The sequence below is a fragment of the Trichosurus vulpecula genome, chromosome 6, assembly GCF_011100635.1.
Source record: "Trichosurus vulpecula isolate mTriVul1 chromosome 6, mTriVul1.pri, whole genome shotgun sequence".
Lineage (NCBI taxonomy): Eukaryota > Metazoa > Chordata > Mammalia > Diprotodontia > Phalangeridae > Trichosurus > Trichosurus vulpecula.
This window is the reverse complement of record NC_050578.1, coordinates 107,112,947-107,137,910: the sequence shown is the minus strand read 5'-3', so window position 1 is coordinate 107,137,910 and position 24,964 is coordinate 107,112,947. Positions and strand designations below refer to the sequence as shown.

At 38.5% G+C, this 24,964-nt stretch overlaps 1 protein-coding gene across 1 annotated transcript; it reads right to left on the bottom strand.

The window, feature by feature from the left end:
- Positions 1 to 200: 200 nt before the first annotated feature.
- On the bottom strand, positions 201 to 5,771 carry LOC118854707 (tRNA-splicing endonuclease subunit Sen54-like). The gene is given in 3 exon segments (XM_036764996.1): positions 201 to 1,329; positions 3,325 to 3,454; positions 5,756 to 5,771. Coding segments are annotated over 3 exon segments (1,275 nt in total).
- Between the last annotated feature and the right edge of the window lie 19,193 nt (positions 5,772 to 24,964).

Genomic DNA, 24,964 nt, shown 5'->3' with positions numbered 1-24,964 from the left:
AAGGAACTTTTGGAAAAACAAGTTTGTAGATAAGTATAATTTGCTTATGGGTAGGTGATACATAAAGATAAGCACCATCTATTTATAGTTAACTTGCTTTTTCAAATGTTCTTGTCCTCATACCTAGCCATCAGATGGCTGCTCCAGATTCAACAGAGCCATTATGCTTTGAGGTATGAGATATAGTGGGTTGTTACTACCTAAAAGCTGTGAATATGAACTCTTAGGCCAGGTGTGGGGAGCCTGTGGCCACTCTGGAAGCACAGCCACTTGAGGGTGTGCAGGTCTGGGACAGGTCCATCAAATCCACTGATGCACATCCGAGCATATCGCCTTCCTAGGTCATTTTTCCGGAAACTGGATACACTATCAGCCTGATAGATGTCAAAACTGATCTCCATGTCCCCAGATTTCTCCAACACCCTACCATCAACTCTATCAGTGAGGTGAGTGGTCTTTAGTAAGGATATCTGTTGTGGAGCAGTGGTTGGGATGACTGCCTGGCTGGGGTTCAGTAGGGGAGTGACTGGCTGGTCCCACAAGTTGGGGTGTCGATTCCAGGTCTTCTGCTGCTGTCACCACTGCTGTAGCAGCATCTTATATGCCCACCAGCTGGTGCTGCGCTGCACTTTAGGGTCTGCGTTCACATCACTTCGGAAGGGAGTAGTCCCCTTTCGCTGCTCCTTCTCCCTCCTGGAAAGCTTCTCTTTCCACTGATTTAGCTTCTGGCACCAAGGCACTGCATCAGTCTCCTGTGCCGTGACATTCCCCAGGAACAACTCTGGAGCTGGGGCAAGCAGTAGGGTATGGGGGTGGTCGCCGGCTGTGTTAGAGAATGCAATTTTCTCAAAGTCCCATTGTGGCTTACAAGCTCTGTTGTTCCCATTATCATCTATTGCTCTATCCTGGCTTCCTTCTCCTCCTTTCAAGGTCCTACCATGATGCTCTGTCTGGTCAGGGACCTGCTCTGGAGATTCAGGAGGCCGACTGGAGCCCCCAGGATCCTTTACATGGCTTGATTCTTGGGCTTTCTCCTCCAGGGATCTGTTGTTCTGGCTGGGGGCAGATTGGCTTGAAGTTGTCCGACTCTCATTGGTCCCAACCACCTCTGGCAGAGGATTCTCCAACGCTTTGGGCTTCTTATTAGTAGACCAAGGACTAGAATTCCTCCTCTTCCTCCTTCCATGACACTTTTCAGAGCTCCAAATACTGCTACTCTCCAAGTTAAGCTGCCTCTTATAGGGAGACTGGACCAAGCTAGGCTGGAACCTCCAAAACACATAGCCTAGTCTCTTCAGGTGGCTGAAAACCTGGTACTGCAGAAAGTCTCTGAAATTTCAGACTTTTGAGAAAACCTTTAGCCCTGAAGAACTGAGTCTCTGACTATGAACACTGAGGGGTAGGGAAGGAAGAAAAATTTTGAGGCATAAGAGTAGCAGAAGACATGGACAGAGTCATAGGTAAGGTGGAGCATCTGGGGTTTTATCCAGGGCAACAAAATTGAGAGGGCACTGGTAGCACTTACATGCCTTCAGAAGCTCTAGAAATAATTAAACTTAGCACTTGGTTATCAAGACTCATTAGTTACAATAGGAAGCTACTAGATAGCAGAGGTTTCCCCTTCCCACCTCCCCCAGCAACTGTAGCAGAGTTAGGTGCCTTCTTGCCATGATCTTTCCCTGATCTATATGGCCTCTCCAGAAGCCTCGAAGTGTCCTAGCCTTTTCTCCACGCAGTTGATATCTGGGATCTCTTTCTTCAACCTAATCTATCTTTAAAAGTTGATTTGTGGAAAGACTTACATGAACTGATGCAAAATGAAGTGAGCAGAACCAGGAGGACTTTGTACACAGTCACAGCAACACTGTGCAATGATCAACTATGAATGACTTAGCTCTTCTCAACAATACAATGACCCAAGACAATTCCAAAAGACTCATGATGGAAAATGCTATCCACATGCAGAGAAAGAACTGAAGGAGTCTAACTACAGATAGAAGAATACAATTTTCAATTTCTTTATTTTTTTCATGTTTTTTTCCCCTTTTGGTCTGTTTTTCCTTTCACAACGTGACTAATATAGAAATATGTTTTACATGATTGCGCATATATAACCTATATCAAATTGCTTATTATTTTAGGGAGGGAAGAGGAGGGAGGGAGAAAATTTGGAACTCAAATATTTTTTAAAATGAATGTTAAAAATTAACTTCACATGTAATTGGAAAAAACAAAATAGTGTTTTTAAAAAGAGTAGAAAAAAATTTAAAAGTTGATTTAAGGACATAGTCTCTACCACTTGATACAGATGCACTTGATTAATCTTTCCTCAAGTACCAAAATGTCTAGTGATGACTCTGGACATGGCCAGATACCAATAGTCTGAGATGGTTTGGTAGCCTACCCAGCTTTTGCCAAGGTTGCCTGAACACCCAGTTATCTGATAGAAAAAAGATTTATTTCTATCCTCACTAGGTTAGTATTCAGTAAGTTTAATGTTGCCTCTCTGTTTCCCATCTTGGAGGCAGATTAATTAATTTCTGCATTCTAATTTTATGGAATGCCTATGAAGAGGGAGAATTAGTTTACAGAGCTTCTTTATCTTCTGCTGTGGTTTTTCTCCAAGCATGCGTTGCCAGACCATAATTAGGACTTTTGCCATGGGGTAGGATGGAATGGGCTGTGGTGTTTTTGGAAATAAAATTCTGACATCCCATGTCATAGCTAAGGAAAGGGCAACTTTAAGAAAAAAAAAAGTCTCTCCACCCTATCCATTAGAGAGAGCAAAGTAATGGGAGGAAGAGTGGGAAGGAGGAAGAACAAAAACACACACAGATCCCTGAAGTCAACCCACAATGAGTCAGTGACTTACTTCACTCAGCTGAAACCTTTTTAGCATAAGAAAGGAAGCCAGGAACCCTGCTTTCCGGTCTTTGGGCCACTGCTGATTCACTGGGTGGTCCTGAGCAAGTCACAGCCTCTCTTGGCTAGTAATTTCTTGATCTCCAAAAGGCATATAAATGAGAGATCCAATGTTCCCTGGCCACCTCTTCCCATAGATGGTGCTCAGATTAATGAGCTTGTTTGGGGAAGAGACTCTTTGAGCCTGGATCAAAGTTTCCGTGTAAGTACACTGTTTTATTATAAACAGTAATAAGGGAGCCTAATCATCCTGGTGACTGTGGAGTAAATCATTCCTTTTTTGTAAGTGCTTAAAGACTTGCAGGGCCCAAGGGTATTATTTAGTACAACAGAAGTATGCACTAAATGGCACCCTTGGGGGCCTAAAAGAGTCCATGGATCTCTGAAATGTGAGTAATTTACCCCCCACTCACAGGAGTCTCAGACCCATTATTATCAGCATGAAATAACTGTTCATTTTTTGTAGGGACATTAACCTGGCCAGGCCTATTGGGTCCCATTTGCTTCTTCCAATGCACCAACTGGGAGGTGCCTGAAAGTATAATGGAAAAGAATGATTCCAAATTTGAAGATTTTTATCCTTGACTTATTGGTTGGAATAGACCCATCACTAATGAAGATCACTTGTGATCATATCTGATGATTGATACTTACAGTATGAAGATTTTTCACAGCAAACAACGCATCTATCTCAATTTGGTGCCATTCTTTCTGAAAGTCCCTTGTCATCCTTCAGCCTTTCCTCAAACCACCCCATTTTTTTCACATCAGTTTGTCCCACCTTCTACCTCTCTCCTTCTAGGCATAGAAAACTTCTCATAGCATGTTACATATGTTCACAGTACCATAAACTTAGAGCTGGAAAGGATCAGAGATCACCTAGTCCAATCATCTCACTTTATAGATAAAGAAACTAAGAAAGGTTGGTGATGTGTCCAAGGTCCATAGGGGATAGATGGGGGAAGCAAGACATGAATCTCTAGAATCAGGTACTCTAACTAAGAATCTATTGCTCTTTTCATTGAACTATCTATCTGTCTCCTTCACACTTTAGAACTAAAAGAGACAGATCATCTAGCCTGGACTCCTTATTACATACAAAGAAATAATGGAGTCCCTGGATGGAAATACTATACTTATGTGACTTATGTGGTACTTTAACTACTTTACACATTATCATGTGCTTATGTTCTTACTAAGCCTCATCAGTAATGATAAGAATGTTGATAATGATTATTCTAGCATGACTATTTGTGGATTTTTCCTATTCCTGGATTCAGAGTTTTCTCTAATGCATTACTCTTAAAATAACCTTCTAAATCATACCCACTAATGTAACCTCCTTTTCCACCTTAAATTTTGACTGTGATAATCCTTGAGAGTGAGGGAATCCAAAAGAAATGCAAATCCAACAAACTATACAACTACTACAAAAACCAACAAGTCTCAGAAAAGATGATTCTACACATAAATGGATTGTGTTACTCTAAGAAATATATACTTTGGGGCAGGGCTAATGCATACCCTATGCATTATAAAGCAACATGCTTAAAGGCATCAAGTTGTCTGGTGATTTAAGAGTACCTCTTGAAGATTTGGGGGAGGGGGAGGGCATGTGTGCTACAAATAGTTTATATTTATTATAAGAATACAGCAAAAGGATCTGTAGAGCCATTAATGGTGATTGGTCCATTTGAAGAGAAGGAAGACTACTACAGTTTACAAAAACAATGAGTTCCCATTTTAAAGAGAGAAAATCAGGAAAATAAAAACACCATTTTAGCTGAATTTCATAGAACCTTAAAGCTGGAAGGGGCCTCAGAAATCATCTAATCAAGACCTGCACAACTTGGCAGTAGGTTGGGGCCAAAATTAAAATAGGCTAAACTCCTTCAGGTCACAGAGATTTTTAGAGGCTCTCTTTCCAAGTAAAGGTAACTAGAGACAGACTGATGATGGTTGGTTGCCACAGGTCATGTGACAAACAGGAGAGCATGCAGAGTGCATAATGTAACTCACCTACCAAGTTACATGGCGGACACAGTAATGACTAGTGGAAGGTGGGGTAAGCGGGGCATGGACAAAGCACTCATTATATCTTTACTTTGTTTTACATCCTCTACATTTTTCATGAGCTATGCTGTGCAAGCCTGATCTAATCCAATACCCTTATCTTACAGATAAGAAAACTGAGGTCCCAATTCTGACACTAGCTAGATATATAGGTTTTTCCAAGACAGTTCATATCTCTGGACCTCAATTTCCTCAATCAAAAAAAAAAATCAGAGAACCGTAAGATCTGTGAGTTGGAAAAGGGATGTCCCCAGAGGCTATCTTATCTAATCCCCACCTCAGAGCTAATGCCTCCTATAATATCTCTGATAAGTGTCCACCAAGCCTTAGCTTGAAGACCTCAAGTGAAAGTGAAGCTCCTTTCACTTTTGGACAACTCCAATTGTTAGGAAGTTTGCCTTGGTCAGTCAAACCTAAATCTGTTTCTCTCTAGCTGCCATCCACTTTTTCTGATACCACCCTCTGGGACCAAGCTTGACAAATCTAATGCTTCTTCCTCTTTGGCAACCTTTCAAATATTTCAAGACAGCTATCATGACTCCCCTTAAGTCTTCTCTTCTTCAGGCTAAATGTCCTTGTGTTTTTTCAATAGGTCTTCACATGGCAGGCTCTCAAAACCCTTCACCCATATCTGGGCATGCTTCACCTGATCCTTGTCTTTCCTAAATTGTGGTACCAGAATACATTTGAAAGATCACTTGAGAAGGAGGAGGGCAAAACTATCATTTCCCTAATCTTAGCCATACTTTTGGGGCATTACCTTTGTTAGGTGCCATGCGTCATTGTTGACTCACATCCATTCCATTCAGGAGTATGCTAGTCCTGGGTCTCATCAGCTTTGGTGTGTCAACTTCTAAAGTTTCAGCGTGATCATTTACACTTCAAAAATAGGCAAATGCTACAAATCAGGGCTTGATTTATTATTTTGTTGGTTCTCTAAACTTAAGAAAGTGATAGAGAATATGTTAATAATGCAGATTAAACTTAAAAGTGTGTCTTACATTTTCACAAAAACACACACATATCCCTCTCATAGAGCTAATTGTTAAACATTTATCAGCATATCCCTGGTTCTAAATTAGTCAATGATAAAGTTGGGAATGAATGATCGATCTCAAAGTATCTTTTTGAGTTCTGGCACTCTGTGAGTTTGTTCTCCTTCAGAATAAATGAACAGTAGTTATTATGTAGAGAGAGGGACAAAAGGGATATAAATGTAAAGTCCAACATGGGCTTAAAAAATCAACCTTATGAGATGAAGATGAGGGACATATGACTGGTTAACAGTTCCTATTTAAAAAAAAGGGAATGGGCATTCTCGTAGGGTGCAAATTGGATATCAATCAACTGTGTAAAAAGGCAGCCAAAAAAATCTAATTCAAGCTTTAAAAGAGATGTTGAGACCTATAAGAAGAGACAGTATCACTATGCTCTGATCTAGTGAGGTTATAGATGGACTACTGTGTTCAGTGCTGGGACACTCATTTTAGCAAGAAAAGCCTCCAGAGATAAGACCAGCATAGCAATGAGCCTTGATGTGATACAATAAGTGGAATAAAGTGAATGGGGGTGTTTAGCCTATAGATGAAAAAACTCTAGGAGGATATCATATTTGAATGGCTGCTATGTAAAAGATGGATCATATTCATTCTGCTGGCCCATAGAAACCAAAAGTAGGACAGTAGGGTAGAAGTTACCAGAGGGAATGACTCAAGGTCAATGTAAAAAATAAAATAAAATTCCTAAAAATGAGAGCCATCTAAAAGTGAAAAGGGCTCCCAAAGGAGGTGGTAGGTCCCCCCTCACTAGAAGTTTTAGGTAGCTGGGTGAGCCCAGCTAGGTATGGTGTAGAAGAAATACTGGGTCAGCTAAAGGGTCAGATAATGGCTCCTGGGGTCCCTTCCAAATTTGAGATTCTGTAATTCTGCAAGAGCTGGGGAAGAAAGCAAGAACGTGATTAGTCTGGTATTCTCCTGAGCCTCAGCACCTCCCGACATGAGCAGAAGGAAAAAAGAAGGGGGTAGGAAAGCATGATCATAGATCACTTTTATGATAAAGAATCTTCCTACCCTCCCACAAGTATTAATCTTGCACTCCTGAGCAACAGAGCTTGTCACTGAGGCTTTCGGGGATCTTAATAGCTCAGAAAGAAAGATACTATTGCTGGAGAAAGAATAACTAGGCAGAGAAGTGCCTCTGGGTCAATGATGTCAGGAAGTGCAATGAAGACTTATAGTCTACACTTTACACATAGCAAGGTTAAGCAGAGATTGATATAACACTTCGGATCTCTACCTTTTCCTCTCCCTCCCCTGCCATGCTCTTCCCTCTGTAAAATGCAAAAAGGAAATGAAAATTCTAGAAGAAATCTGAGTCAAAAAAAAAAATTGGGGCCTTTTTTTTTCCACCAAGAACAATTTTACTGATGCACTAGGCAAGAAATATGAGCTTTTCTGACTGATAAGGATGAAGTGAATTATTCATGGATTTGGGAAAGAATTAATACCCTAACCATGACTGAAGCCATTAGATGGGGGCTTTAAGTTACATTAACAAGAGAATATTTCTTGGATTTTTTTCGTTTTCTTTTAAAAAAAATTTAAAGACTGTTTTAACTATTTGCAACATCCATGGACTGTTTCTTTTGCATCTAGCTTTCTGTGGCTAGAATATGAGGAGATATTTGTTACAGATTCTTTCATAGGATAGGAGCTCATCTGTAGAATGCGAACTCTTTGAGGACAGAGACTATTGTCCCATTTATTTTTGTACCCTGCAATAACTAGCATAGTCCCTAGAACGGAGAAAGTGCTTTAAAACATTCATTGGATTGTCTTGAGTCACAGACTGAAATTAACTTCCACTCCAATTTATTGATTCATCTAGCATTGACTAAATGCCTTTTATGTCCCTATTTTTATTGTGACTTGTAGTTCAAATTGAACCAAGATTTGAACTTATTACCCTCCTGCTTTCATTTTTAAATAAATTATAAGAAACCTTTTCTTCTTCAAAAAAATTTAACTATATTCATAGCTAGCATTTCTTTGACACTTCTGATACTTTTTCCCTATCTCACCTGTATGGATAAAGAATGATTTATTAGCTATTCCTCATAATAGTACAATTCACATAATTAAACATAAAGTTGAGGTTTGTGTCCTTCATAAACAAAAGAAGAGAAGGGAATAAGTATTTATATAGTGCCTACTATGTGTCAGGCACTGTGTTAAATGCTTTACAAATATTTTTTCATTTGAACAAATGACTAATATTCAATTTCCAACTGGATTTTACTAAAGTACCAATAATAATAATCCCAAACATGACTGTAATAGAAAAACTGAGTTATGAGCAATACCTCAGTTTCAAACAAGCCAAGGGCAGAGTTTAGGACAGAACCATATACCTGCTACGTTGAGATTAAGAAACATTTCTGGTTAAGACAATTAAAGACTGTTTTAACTATTTGCAACATCGATGGACTACTTCTTTTGCATCTGTAGCCCCTGACAGAACACAGAACCACCCTGGGTCTGTTTTCTTACCACTGAAATAGGGGAATTGGATAAGAGGGTATTTAAGATTTGAGGTTTCCCCTCTAACCTCTATGGGATTCTAAGGACAAAAATTAGATCCTGAGAGTTTTCTCCAAGGAAAACCCTCACCAGAAGGTCTTGTTATGTCTTTTCAATGCAGGCTTTATATAAGATTATAGAGTATTAAAGCTATAAGGGATCTCAGAGGCCATCTAGTTGAATCTCCTCATTTTACAAATGAGAAAACTGAAACCTAAAGAGAGACTTAGTGATTTGCCAAAAGTCACAGAGGTCATAAGAGTCAGAGGTGGGGTTTGAACCCAGGTCCTTTCTAAATCTAGCTCAAGTTTCTATTACATCACACATTCAGTCAAGATACTTCCCTCAAAAGCATTTACAGACTTGCAAAGGAAAAAACTGTACAGCAACAGCATACTTGTCTAGGGGTTACTAAGTTGACAAGTTCAACTAATGGGATCAAGAATCTATAAGCTTAAACAAAATCTTAAAGCCAAAATACACATACATCAAAATCCATGCATTAAGGTTCCGCATATTTACTTACAGGATAATCCCGAAATCCTTCACTCATTTACTTTTATTTTACACACCTTACTCATAAGCTTGGTGATGGGTTCTCTAGCCCATGACCAATTTAGAAATTAGAAGAAGAGGGTTTCCAGAAGCAGGCATTCCAACAGCAGCAAGAAGGGACAACTGATAATCTAACAGAGGAAGAGAAAGAAGGAAGGAAACATATGAGACTTACAAAGCCAAGCAGTTGTGAGCCATCAATAGCTGAGGTCATATGCATATGTATGTGTATGTATGTATGTATATCTATCTATATATACACATGTACATATATATGTATTTGTCTAACATCTATCATATGTAACTAATATCTATTATACATATAAATAATCACTAAAGTCATTAGTGTATCATAGCAGAACATAGTAATTGGTGTTCATAATGATTACTCCAAGTCAAGAAAAAGTTAAATTATCTTCAGTTTGATCTGTCTAAAAAAGCAAAGGAACTATGTAACAATTTTAAAATGCTTCTATAATAAATGAAAAAAAAATGTCTCACATTTAAAAAGGATAAAATTTAGTTATTTGGAAAATTCACTTATATGGGAGAAATCATTCCCCCTAAGACGCTAGGTAAATGAAATGTTATGGTAAAAGGTGTCACTATGGAAACAAAGCTGAAAGTCTGAAAGCTATAAAACCTAAAATACAACACACACTTATTAAATGTCTCCAACATGAAGGCACTATGCTGAGAAGATGACATAATCCCTGCCTTTACATTATCTGTCTATCTGTCTGTCTGTCTATCTGTGTGCATGTATATGCATAAGTATACACACATATACACATATATACACACATGTATGTATTGTATCTTTTTCTTTTTCATTTAAAGTTTATTTTTAATTTTCGGAATAAAACAAACATTTCCATAACATAGTACAATAAAAAAGATAAGATTGCACATGAAACTGTGAATCTACTATGCACAACTTGCTATTCCTTTCAAATATACAACAAAATTATCATGTAAATTTCTTTTTTTTTCTTCCTTCCTCCCCACCACCTGCCCTAGAGCTGGCTACCATTAGACACAAATTGGTGTATGCATGTGTGTGTGTGTGTGTGTGTGTGTGTGTGCGCAATATATTATATATGTATGTATGTGTTTGTACGTATGTATATACATATATATGTGTGTGTATAAAATTATTCTTTACATACTTCTATTTATCAGTCCTGCCTTTACATTCTAACAAGGAAACAAGTCAGAATCACAGATGCATGGCTAGAAGAGACTACAGACACCATACACTCCAATCACCTCATTTGACATGTAAGGAGTCAGTGGGAAACTTTGCAAAAGATGAGATACAGGATTGCAGAAGTATATGGATTTAGCTGGAGAGAGACAGAAAGAAAAAAGACACATCCGGCTTACTGGCATCTTTTCATGTTCCAAATTTAAGAAGCAGCACCCTTAAGACCTGTCCAGAATTTCAATGATTATCTGGTTCTTATGCAGAGAGAAATTTGGTAGTCCAGAGAACTCCCTTGAGCATTACTGGGTTTTTGGAGTAACTAGTGTATGAAGCCTACCCCTATTATGCTAGGGAGACCGAATGATTAATTGGGGCCAAGATGAAGACTCCCCAGAAGCCATTTGGGAATGGGTACAAGAATGCTGGTGGAAAGAATGCTTTCACCTGGGGGGTAATCCGGGAAGATTTCATGGAGATATTGACACCTAAACTGAGCCTTGAAAAAAGATAGATATTTTGATAGGCACAAGCAAGAAAGAATTACATTTCATGCATGGGGAACAGCTTGAACACAGGTACAGATTGCAGGTAATAACATGTCAAGTTCAGGGAATATCTTGTAGGTGAATTTGTCTGAAACATACCCCATTTCTTGCCTCTGTATTTGCATAAGCCATCCCTCATCGCTGGAACACATTTCATCTTCATTTCCAGCTCTCAGAATCTTAAACCTTCATGACTCAACTCAGATGCCACCTCCTCTTGGAAGCCTTCCCTGATCCCTCCAGATTTTATTTCCCTCCACTGCCTGCATTCAATGTGCATTATATTTATTTGTGTATGTGCTGTATCTGATTCATCACAGCGGAGAGTAGAATATAAGTTCCTTTAGGACAAGGATTATTTTGTTTTTAATCTTTGTTTTCCCAGAATTGAATAAATACTTAGAGGACATAAATCCAACCTCTTTCATTTTATAAATGAGGAAATTGAGGCTCATAGATGTTAAATAACTTACCCAGTGTCCTTTAGCCAGTAAGTGTGTAAAGTAGGATTTGAACTCAGGTATTCTTAACTCTAAGACCAAAACTTTACCTACATGGTCTAGGAATTTTGAAGCCAGATATCAGAACAGAGGTGTCAAACATGCCAGCTACAAACCACATATGGATAGGAACCAGATTAAAAGGTAATAGGAAAAGTGTTTAACAAAATAAAAATACAATAAAACATAGCTAATATTATATTTTTTAGAACTAAGTCAATATGCAGCCACATACAGATTTGTAGATTAGTGGTCCCGTTTTTATTTGAATTTGACACCACTTTTGTAGACCTTAAATGCCATTATTAAAGAGTTTTCATTTTGTCCTATCAGGATCCTCTGAAGATTTTTGAAGATGAAGGAATGTGGCCAGTCCTGTGCCTTAGGAAGATTAATTTGATAGCTATTTGGAATACCATTTGGCAGCATAGACTAGCGGTTGAAAGACCAGTTAGGAGGCTATTACAAGGGAGAGGTAATAATAGAATTTTGAGCATGGAGAAGGGGAAAGTTTGGAAAAATGTGGAGTTAGACCCAAAAAGTGCTTGGTAACAGATTGGATGTTAATTAATTTAATTATTAAATTTAAATATTAAATTATTTAATTTAAATAAATAAATTAAATAATTAATTGGAGTGTCTTCTAAAAGCCACCAATCAAGGAAACAATAAAGATTTTAACACTCAGGTAAAGCATTGAATGGAAAGAATATAGTAATTGAGGAATTGTATGGCTTGGGAATGATCTATAGCCATCTTGCTTGCCATCTTGAGCAAACCCTCCAAATGTCTGTGGGTACCCACTCCTTTTCCTACCAAATGGGAACAATGAGCTTCATTGAATAAAAATAAAATTGGGCTGTGTGGTTTTTGAAGTTCTTTAAGAGCCTCAGATGAAAGACACCATGAAAATGCAGGATAACTAGAGGCCTATGGGTTATAAACACAGCCTATTTGCTAACCCCCCACCCTCCCTTCTCTCTCTCATCTTCACCATCTTCTTCCTTCATCTATATTCTTTAGTTCTTTGTTCATTCTCTTCTAGAGCCAATCCCTTAAAAAAATGATGAAATAACATCTTTGCCCTATCCCCCCAATCCTTCCTTCATTCTCCCCAAAACATTACCAGAGCTCTCGTGTTACCTGGACTGTTAGTCATGGCCCTATTCGAACTCCTTTCCCCCTCTCTTAAGATGTATATTTTATATGCTCTTCACTTCAGGGCCCAGTTCTCTGTTGTTTGAGCAGAAGTGTTATTTAATTCATCTTATCCCTGCTAAGGTGTTATATAGCTAATTTATCGCTACACTCATGCAGCATTCATCTTGAGACAGCTAAAATATAAGTCTCCAGAAGAATGCTAATACATGACTCTGTTGGTAAAATGTTGGTCACTATGATAAGCTCATGGAGAAGACATTTGGGGATGGACCATCCTGATGGCAGCCCTCCAATTGCACTCTATTAACCAACCACTTATTTTGTTTATGTACTTCCAATCCCATCCCCAATTCTGGGTGCCATGTGGGCTATTTAGTTATCTCCTCTGTCTTCTACTTCCACATTATTCATCCCTCTCTCCTCTCTTCCATTCAAAATGGCGTGACTCATGAGTGTTTTTTTTAACATTTGGAGCAAACAAAAACTCAGGAGAGTTCATGTGCACAGTAGATTTTAAGTAAACCATAATGGACATTTCTCAGCTTGGTGCTAAATTGAAGCGACATGGCATGGTGGACAGAGATCTGACCTTGGAGACAAGGATGTCTGGGATCAGTACTGAACCAGACTGACTGTGTGACCCTGGGCAAGCCATTTAACCAACTTTATTCAAACAAAGAAGACTTCGTGGATGAAACAAACAACGAATAGGGAGGGTCAAACTTCCAGCCTAACAAGTCAGCAGGAACAATGGCATAAAGTTCAGTAATGAAATATTAACTTCCCAATAGACATTCAGTAAAATTTAATCAATGATGTTCATGCTACAAAACTGACTCAGCATGTTTAAGACAAATGGTATCTTAAAAATCAGTTTTCGGTAATTTCAGTAAGGTACACAAATTTGCAACATCATCTGGGCAAAAGTTCAGCAGAAGAAAGAACAAGAACAAGAACTTGTGCCTACCTATAGGATGATTATGGAGCAGTGGATAGCATGGTGGGCCTGGAGTCAGGAAGATATGAGTTCAAATCCAGCCTCAGATACTTACTAGCTGTGTGACCCTGGGCAAGTCACTTAATTTCTGTTAGCCTCAGTTTCCTATAAAATGGAGGTGATAATACCACTTACCTCTTCGGGTAAGATAATAATTGTAATGCACTTAATAGAGCACTTTTTACATTGATCAAGCAAACCAAGAGCCACTGAAAGCTTGTTTTAAAATCTAAAGCTGCCTCTGGTCATTCGTGGAGTCCTAGGACTCCTCTTTGATTAAATGAGATGGCAGACACAAATAGGATCAGAAAAGACAAACTGGCCACATCCAGAGAAAGAAATGTGGAGTCTGAATGAAGATTGAAGCATACTATTTTCTCTTTTTTGTGTGTTTTCTTTTCTTTTGTTTTTCCCTTTTGTTTTGATTCTTTTTTCACAGCATGACTAATGTGGAAATATGTTTAATATGATTGTATGTGCATAGCCTATATCAGATTGCTTGCCATCTTGGGCAGGGGAGAGTAGAGAAAGGAAGGGAGAAAAAATTTGGAACTCAAAATCTTATAAAAGCGAATGTTGAAAACTAAAAAAAAAATTAAATTTAAATTTAAAAAAGAAGAAAAGATAAGCTGGGCTGAGAAGCTGCACTGACAAATGGAGAAAATATTAAGGGCCCATTGCTTTCTTATGTTTCAGAAGACTGGATAAGTGAGCATATGGAATTTAAGTTGGAGGAGGCAAACAATAGATGAGGAATATTCTGATATGTCAGAATCTTGTGTCTCATGGGTTTTTAATATTTTTCCAAGTCCAAAAGTTAATTGGTTTCATAAAATCCAGTTATGTCATCATTAAAATGGTGATCAAGGGCCAGAAAAGCCAAGAAATAGAAATTCTGATCCTATATTTTTTCTTCATTACAGATTTTTAAACTATGTTGAATCTAATTTCATCTTTTTCGTCCATGCCTACAGGCATTGATTCCCAATACTGTTTGGTATCCTCCCAATATCAAGAGTTTGAAGAACATGAATAAGAGTTGTAGAGGACCTGTAATCTGCATCCCTGCAGAGATACCCACATCAATGAAATCACAGATTCACTGAAATATTGGAAATCAAGAGGCAGAAAGATATAGTGGATAAAATGCTGTACTGGAAGTCAGGAAAAACTGGGTTCGAATCCTACTCTTAACATTAACTAGTTGTGTGACCATCGGCAAGTCACTAACATTCTCTGGGTTCAGGCCACTCATTGAGACTTATCAACTAAGTTATAAATGGGTTGTAAGCTGCAGTGGTGAAATGTGCTCCCACAGTGTGGATTCTTGATTTATCCAAGAATAATGAAGGTCTACCAACAAGAAGCAAATTGATGGGTTTGTGTTTACATTTGACTCCTGTGTTATCAAATTAGTTGCTTTTATTAAATTGTTAATTATTTTTAAATCTTATTTATATGTTTTGTATTGATACAATGTATACTTCTCAAAAGACTCCTTTACAAAGTGCATTCTATGGGGAAAAAATCTAGATAATCAGTTATTAACAGAAAAGCTGGACAGGTCCTCTACACTTGAGATCACAGTGTTAATAGTAACCATTGTATCTGATCTTAGTTTTGTTGTCTCTCCACATTGGTTTTATTTAAATCATTGTAGTCATTTTGTATGTTCTTCTTTCAGTTCTACTTTCTTCAGAGCTATGTATGACCTTGCGAGTCTTCCCCTTTTTCTCTGAATTCTTCACATTCATCCTTCTTTAATGTACAGCAATAGTCCATTACATTCACATACCATAATGTGATGGATCATTCCGCAGTTGGGATTATTTCTAGTATCCATCTTTCTGCTACCACAAATAACACTGCTGTGACCTTTTTCCATTTACATGGGGCTTTTTTTTTCTTTGTAATTAAGAACTTCCCAGTGGTAATATCATTAGATCAAAGAATATTAAAATTTGAGTAATTTTTGTTGTCACAATTCCAAATTGCTTTATAGATAGAATGGTTGTACTGATTCAGAGTCACACCAGCAGTGAATTAGGATTCCTGTCTTCCCACTTCCCCACCAATAATGAATTTCTCCTTTTTACCAGTTTTCTATTTTGGTCAATATAAGGCAATACCATAATAATTTTTTTTTAATTTTCATTTCTCTAATAGTGACTTCAGAATTATAACATGAATACTCATGTAGATTTCTTCTTTTAAAAATTGTTAATGCTCTTTGACTAGGAAATGAACATCAATCTCCATCATGGTCCATCAATTATATTATATATATATATATGTAAATATGTGTGTGTGTGTGTGTGTAGTTGTCTCAGTTTCCCATAAACTTAATCAAACTTTTATCAAAGATAATACGAAGGTATTTTCCTAACTCATATAGTTGCTTCTTTTCTTTGGTGCTGCCATTACCCTGGTGCAGACTCTCATCACTTCTATTACAATAGCCTCCTGGTTGTTCTCTCTGCCACTGGTCTCTCCCAACTCCAGTACAGTCTCCACTCAGCTGTCAAAGAAATCTCCCTAAAGCATAGGTCTGACTATGCAACCTCCTATTCAGTAGACACTAGTAACTTTTTATTACTTCCAAGCTCAAGTAAGAAACCCTCTGTTTGGGGTTCCAAGCCCTTTATAGTTTACTCTATGTTTCCATTCTCCTAACACCTTACATTATTCTACCACCATCACCATGTATTCTGCAATATACTGACACTGGTCATCTTGCTGTCCTGTTAAGACACTATGTCTCCCAACTCCCAGCTCCCAACATTTTCACTACCTGTCCCCCAAACCTAGAATTTTCTCCCTCCTCATTTCTTCTTCTGGCTTCCTTCAACATCTTGCTAAAATCCCACTTTCTACAGAGAGTCCTTCCTGACGCATTAATGCCTTGCCTCTATTGATTATCTCCTTCTTCATCTTGTATGTAGCTTCTTTGTACATGGTTATTTGTATGTTGTCTCTCCCATTCAACTATGAGCTGCTTGAGGGCAGGTACCATCTTTTTGCCTATCATTGTATCTCCATTGCCTAACACAGTGCCTGGCACATAAGAGATACTTAATGCTTACTGACTGATTGACTCTACCTATGCTGGTACTCTTTGGGCAAAAGCTTTTAAATTTCACATAATCAAAATTATCTATTTTGTCTTTTTTATATTGCATAATTATAAATTCTTACCCTAATGATATGTATTGATATATACATATAATAGATAATAGATAATTTGTTATACTAGTTTCTGATAATTATCTTCATTTTCTCTCCATTTATTTTAAATTCCCTCTTTTTATTTTATTTTGGGAATTTGGGAAATTTCTTTTCCCTTTAAAGAAAAATAAATTGGCCAATGGTTTGATTATTTTGTTAGGATTTTTTTCATGCTTAGAACCACAGAATCACAAGAGCTGAAAGGGATGACAGTTGCTTCTCTATTCCAACCAATACATAAAGGACTCCCTACTACAACACTTCTAACAAGTGGTCATATACTTGATGACCTACAAGGATGTGGACCCCACCATATCTGGAGGCATCCCATTTCACTTTTGGATGGCTCTAATTGTTAGGAAGTCTTGTCTACATTTACCTCATTTTAACTTCCAACCATTGTTCCTAGTTCTACATTTTGGGGTCAAATCCCTCCTTCACACAGCACCCCTTGAAATCCTTGGAGATAGCTTTCCTATCCTCCTGAGTCTTCTCTTCTCCAGGCTGAACAAGCCCTGTTCTTTCAACAAACCTTCATATTACATGGACACAATGCCTTCACCATCCTGGTTGTCCTCCTCTGGACACTGTCCAGCTTAGCAACATCCTTCCTAACATATGGTACCCAGAACTAAACGCAGTACTCCAGATAAGATCTAATAGGGGTGAGTGTAGCAGTACTGTCAGCTCTCTCTTCCTGGAAGCAATACCACTTTCAATGCATTCCGACTGCCACATCATACTGTTAACTGACATTGAGCATGCGATCTACTAAACGCCTCCACCTCCCGTCTTTTTCATAGCAACTGCTATCAGTCTAGGTCTCCCCTGTCTGATAGTTGCTCATCAAACAACCTTTTGATTTGAGAGTAGCCTCTAAAATAATCATCAATGAACACTTTTCATAAAGACTTAAGTTGAAATCCATCCTCATATATTTACTACCTGTGTGACCCTGGGCAAGTCACTGTAATGCCAAGCAGGGTGGGACTTTTTGATGTTTTTTGTATGAGCAAAGGTGATTGAGTATGTTTGATGAGTCTTGCCTTTCAAATGTAATGGCAAGCAAACTGGACTTTATGTTCTGGAGTGCTTCTCAGCACTAAGGCAATCAAGTGCCTTTGATTAAGTCCTTTGTTTGAATCAAGAGTCTTCTTTTCAATCAAGAGTCTTTGATGAACTGATTAAGAAACAAGAAAGGCCCCAGGTCCCACACCCTTTTAATAAGTAGGTACTAAGCCCCAGGGCCCTAAGAAAGGTATATATGATCTGAGGCATTTTTTTTTTTTTGGCGACACACTCATTGGAAGAGTGTTCGTGATTTGGCCAGACAAGACTCTGAGTAGCCGTTAAGGAGGCCCCACTGCCCAGATTTGAAAGCCCAGAACTATGTATGTAACACCTATGGTCAGACAGATAAAAGCCTGTCTGTTGATTTGTATTATTTTTGCTCTGTTTATAGTTTCTGCTTATAATATCTGTTTGTATTTGCTTGGAAGTTCAGGGTGCTGACTTTTTCCCCTGAACTAAGTAAATGATATATGTATATTTAATTGAAGTGAGATTGTTAACCCCTTAAAGTTGCTTTCCTTAGAAAATCAGATCAAAGAACCTGTGCTGGCAGCCCTCCTGTGTGTTAGTGTTGTTGGTCTTTCACCTCCACAGCAGCTGCTAGCAACATTGTTCTAACAGTCACTTAACCTTTGTCTCACTCAGTTTCTTCATCTGTAAAATGAGAATAATAATAATAGTGGCACCTCGTAGGGTTGCTGTGAGGATAAAATAAGATAATATCTGTAAAGCACTTTATAAACCTTAAAGCATCATATAAATGCTAGCCATTAGAGTAATCCCTTCCACACCGCAACTTTCCCCATTACTGATATATCGCAGGTCAGCATAAGAAATTAAATATAAATTTCTGAGGAGTTTTGCAGAAGCCTCAGGTAATGCACAAAGGCCAGCATATGACACAGAAAAAAAGTTTAGAAACTCCAAAATGCATAAAATATGTGTATAGTATTGTATAATATCAACATATTCTATGTCTTAATACCATAACAATTCAGACTTCTCTGGTAAGAAGTGGGGAGCACAAAAATTTTTACATGTATTTTCCAGATCATAGGGATACTGCACCCCTACACCCTATGATGTGGAAGGGATAACTGCATTGTTTTTGGTATTGAATGCCAGTAGATTGAGAATATAAGAGTTAACACAACCACAATCTACTCAGCATCATTTCACAAACAAATGACAATGGACATGTGTTTCACCTCACCTAAAAATTGTTGATCATGCTCAGTATTTCTGGATTTCCAGCATCAGGCCTAAGTCTCGTTGAGCCTTCTGCCCTCCAAATCTTCAATTCAACATAGAAAGTAGCCAGCTTAAAATTTACTTCATTGTGGAAAGAAACAACTTTCCAAAAGGGAATTTAGTCCCTAATCTTTCCTTTTCATAACACTTACTCTTCCTGTAGTTTGATAATAGAAATATGAGTGATCTACACCATAATACTTACTGGCACCAACAGCTTCATTATTTAACAATTCCTAGATCACACACCTCTCATCTGTGAACATTTTCCAGCTGAGACTCAGGGAGCTGTTTACTGAGAACAGATTATTTAGTAATGAACCATGAGCTTTGAAAACCCTCCAAGACCTTTACCTTCAGGAATAAGACCAACAATAAGACATTTCTGATGAAATATTGAATGAATTAAGGGCCTTCCTTTTTCACTATACTAAGGTTAAATTCCCTAGTGACACCCCAGCCCTAGGCAACACCAACTTTCTGGATGTGAGGCTTTCTTGAAAAAAAGAGAAAATACTTGGGTTTCTCTACATGAAAGACAAGAAAGGATTCTTTCTACTCCTCCCTCTCTTTCTAGGCTCCCCCAGGAAGAGATGTGGAAGGAATTAAACCGAAAAAAGAACTCTGGAAATAATGTGATCTACTTACCAACTTGGTGTTGTCTGTCCTGATTTTTACTTTCTGGCTGAAATGAAGAATATTTGTATTTTCAGGAGCCCAAACTGAATATCTCCAAGACCTACTAGCCAAAGGTAGGTAAGGACAGCCCACAGTCAGAAGGGAATCACTAGTGAGCCAAATAGTACTCCAAAGAGCAGATCATCACTAACACATCCAGCCACCATACGGTCATGTAACTGAAAGGGAACTTCAAGATCACAAGGTCACATCTTTTCATTTTATTGTTGAGGATACTGAAGCTTAGAAACGTTGAGGTAACCCACATTAACAATGGATTTTAGGATGCTGGTTCAAGTTCCACCATTGATACTGTCTGTGTGACCCTAAGCAAGTTCTAATTTCCCTATGTTCTAAGCCAGTGGTATCAAACTCAGAAACAGAGCCCTGCTAGCCACATACTTACTTTGAAAACCACAACTTATCATTATCTTTGTTGTATTTTTTATTCACTTTATTAAACATTTCCAACTACATTTTAATCTGCTTCTGCAGGACTTGGGAATTTTGCACACGTGGAGTGGAGTTCGGCATCTCGGCTCCAGGCAATTCCCTGACTTTAAGTTTAAAAGAAGATGCTAACTTCCATCAATTTAGTAAGTTTCCTTGGCTGGGAATTCTTTATAATGATGAAATCATGGGTCCACTCCCTGTTCCTATACTTTCTCCTGCTTTTATTCCCTGCCTGGTCCATATATATCCCTGTCCCAAGGAGTTGGTACTTGACATAGTACCTACCATGCCTTAAGTGTGAAGGACTATAATTTCATAAATAATGAAGCAGATCCTTAAAAGCCACATTCAGTGTCCTCTCCACTGACCCACACAGTCAATTGCAAGTCCCAATAGTTTTAACAGGGCAATACCTAACTTTGGTCTAATTAGTTTCAAATGACAAAAACAAATCATTTCTGGAGTTTCCTTCCATTAGGAAATCATAGACTTTAACATAGGGAAAGAATTTTCAAACACTCTAAAGGGACACTGGTTAACCAAACCATATTTGCCTTTTCTCCAAAAATCACTTGCTTACAAGAAATCAGTCGCTCCTGATTTAATTTCCCTACCATTTTCCCCATGACAATCTACAGACTCACAAATGGTTTATGACCTTTTCAATGGCCAAAAGGAAAAACTTAAATTATGAGACCCAAGGTGCCTATTTCAGTTCAAGTTTCTTCAAAAATTACAGATTCAGGAAACACATTTCCCACTAGCCTCTAAAAGGTAACTAGAATTATGTTTGTCACTGAGCAACACACCCGTGCTCATAAGTCAAGAGCCAGTAAGAGTACTGCCTGAGGAAATGCTTACAAAGTGGGGCTATCTATCACAGGACTGCCATTTCTCTGAGAAAGGCACCCCCCAAAACAGGGAAAGTGAATTTTCTCACAGGTAGGATGTTTAGCGTTTTACTTGTGAGGTTTTCCAGTCTGTTTCTCTCCCTGGTTTCAACCTTAACATTTATTAAGTCCCTATTATGTGTAGGGCTAAAGCACTATGAATTATATTTTTTATATTGGGTAGAGTTTTCAATGATCCTGAGCTACACACACACACACACACACACACACACACACACACACTCATACACATACACACACACCCAACATATTTTTAGACACCAATATTTTCTCAATGATGCTGCAAAGTTGCTAATCATGGATTTACCACATTATAAGGAGGTTCAACTCAGTTGCCACCTCCTACACAAGGCCTATCCCAATTCCATCAATTGCAGGCCCCATCCTCCCCAATAAAATCAGTGTGATTACTTTGCATATATTTTCTGTTTACATTTACTTATCTATATATTCATTTTTAACATAGATTTTAAGCTTCTTGAGGGCAAAGGCAGTTTGGTTTTCTTTTTCTTTGTATCCCCAGTATCTGGTATATAGAAGGAAAGGGAAGAGTATAGAAGGGGATAACTTAATGGGAGGAAGGCAATGGGAATAGAAGGAAGAAAAAAAGAAATGGGAAAGAATGGAAAGAAGCAGAGAAGGAAGACAAGAATCAGAATAGTAGGTGACCCAAAGGACAATGCAGAGGTATATGGCATGTATAGGCACCGAAGTGTATTATAAATAAGGGTATATGCACATGATACATTTAGGAAGATACAATTTAGGAATCATCTGATCAGAAAAGCCTTTGGACTAGCTATATATCAAGAGCAGAGGACAACAGATAAACAACCCATGTTCCACTAGTACTCACAAAATAGTAAAGGACCTAGAGGAAGACCTTCATTGTGTCAGATAGATCTCCCCCATCTGTATCCCTCCTACCCAGATCCCATGGAAACTTACAGAAGGGCTTAAATAGGAATCATGTAGAATGAGAAGGCATTTATAGGGAACAATGTCTATCATTGAAAAGAGTGCTTGCACTGAGGAGATTGCAAAGCCACTGCCCTATCCATACACGAGCAGGACATTATTACACTCTTTGGAAGAGATAAAAATAAGATAACACACCATCCCTGGCCCCTCATGGAACTCAGCCCAACAGAGGGATGAGATATATACACAAAAATACTACAAAATATACATGGGGAGCACATGAAAGAGAAGCAAATGAAAGATAGAAGGAAGAGGGATGGATGATTGGTTGCTGACTGACAGAATCAGGACAGCCTTCATGGAGGAGATACTATTGAAGCTTTGACAGACAAGAATAGGAAATGGAGGCCTATCCCTGGCATAAGAAACAGCAGGAGGGAAGAAACAGAAGTAGTTTAGTACAGGTCACATGTAAGGGATATACAAGCAGACCGTCAAGTTTGACTAGAACTTACCCCACATACAAGGGACTAGTCTAGGTAAGTCTGGAAAAGTAGGGTAGTGGTTCTAGAAAAGAATTTGAAATACTACTGGAAAAATCACTAAACTCTTTATGATAAAAAATTCCAAAATAAGATAAAAATGCTACATAAATGTGAAGGATGAGGAAAATTGAGAAAAGGACCTTAGAATGGGGAAAACTCTACTAGATCAGGATGCCTAAACAAGTAGGAATCAGAGAGATGATATTCCTAAGCAAGTAGAGCAGAGGATAGGAGAGGGTGTTACATTCATTTAATACAGGATTTCTTTTTCTTTCTTTATATTTTTGGCTGTGCAAAAACAAAGCAAAGGAAAAAAACCCACTTATTTTTATCCATCAGGAGTTTCAGAATATGTTGCTCCCAAATCCCTTTTATAAAACTAAGGAAAAAACAACAAAATCAGTTGAAAAATGAAAACTTCAATCATATAACCCAGTACATAGGGGCAGGTATGAGGAGGTTAATCTCATAGGTTCCCAAAGTGGGCAATACCACTCCCTAGGGGACACTAGAATGATCCAGGGAGGCAGTAGCCTTGGGTGCAATTCAGGAGCACTGAATAAAAATAAGGGGGCAGTGGAAGCATAAGAAAAGAAGATTAGAAAATTTTGAAAAACCATTTATACATGTTTCATCTGTTGTGTAACAAAGTTAAAGTTGTAGTGATTGCATAATTTTCCAAATAAACACACAAAATTCAAGTTATAACCTAACAGTGGTCAAATCCCCTGACACATCTTAACAAGCAAGTGTTGGCAGGTGAGCATGTTGCGCATTGTCAGGAAGTCCAGCATGCATTGGCAAGAATATGTGCATTTAATGACTTCTTTATAATATGATATTATACAATTACATGACACAATATTGTGCCATCAAAATTTCAATGCAAGAAAAAAATCACAAATCTACAATAAATGGTTCAATTTAAGATCTTTCAAGGGTGGAGCCAAGATGGTGGCTGGAAAGCAGGGACTCGCTCAAGCTCTCCCCCAAATCCCTCCAAATACCTGTAAAAATGGCTCTGAACAAATTCTAGAGCTGCTGAACCCACAAAATGGCAGAGGGAAGCAGGTCTCCAGCCCAGGACAGACTGGATAGTCACTGGGAAGGGTCTATCACATGGTGCTGGGGGCGGAGCGCAGCCCAGCATAGGCTACACCAGGACAGACCAGACTGGGAGTTGGCCAGCTGGAGCAGGCCTTACAGCCATGAACCACTGAGCTGTAGTAGTTAACAGACTTCTCAACCCATAAATGCCAAAGAAAATGTAGCAGGTTAGTGGGAAAACTGATGGACCAGGTGAGAGCAGTCAGGCCCCAGCTCTGGGGATGGCAGAAGTGGAGCAGCAGCAGCATTAGGAAGCTTCTGCAGCTGCTTCCAGAGCTCCAGCTGTGGTTGCTTCCAGCCCAAGGCTCACCCAGTGAGAGGAATCAAGCAGCGGATCAGAGCAGGAGTGCAGGGAGTGCTTTGCTGGTGCAGAGGCAGGGTTCTCTTGCTTTGCCCTGCTTGGATCTGAGTTGCAGTCCTGGTTGGTAGTTCTTAATGAGTGCTAGTGTGGCAGAGCTTGTGGAGACAGTGGAATAGAAGTAGCTCTGAAAACAGCAGCACAGCCCCTAAAGCTTGGGACAAAGTACTCTCTACTCTACAAGCAGTCATACCCTGACAAAAAGCTCAAGGGTCAAGTAGTTGGCTGGGAACATGAGTAGGCAGTGAAAAAGGACTCAGATGCAGAGTCAGACTATAGAATCATTTTTGGTGACAAAGAAGATCAAAACATACAGCCAGAAGAAGTCAACAAAGTCAAAGAGCCCACTCAGGCCATTGAAGAGCTCAAAAAGGATTTGGAAAAGCAAGTTAGAGAAGTAGAGGAAAAATTGGGAAGAGAAATGAGAGTGATGCAAGAAAATCATGAAAAACAAGTTAATGACTTGCTAAAGGAGACCCAAAAAAATACTGAAGAAGATAACACCTTAAAAAATAGACTAATTCAAATGGCAAAAGAGCTCCCAAAAGCCAATAAGGAGAAGAATGCCTTGAAAGGCAGAATTAGCCAAATGGAAAAGAAGGTTCAAAAGCTCACTGAAGAAAATACCACCTTAAAAATGAAAAAGTGGAAGACAATGTGAAATATCTCATTGGAAAAACCCTGACCTAGAGAATAGATCCAGGAGAGATAATTTAAAAATTATTGGACTACCTGAAAGCCATGATCAAAAAAAGAGCTTAGACATCATCTTTCAAGAAATCATCAAGGAAAACTGCTCTGATATTCTAGAGCCAGAGGGTAAAATAGACATTGAAAAATCCACCTATCACCTCTTGAAAAAGATCCCCAAAAGAAAACTCCTAGGAATATGGTCGCCAAATTCCA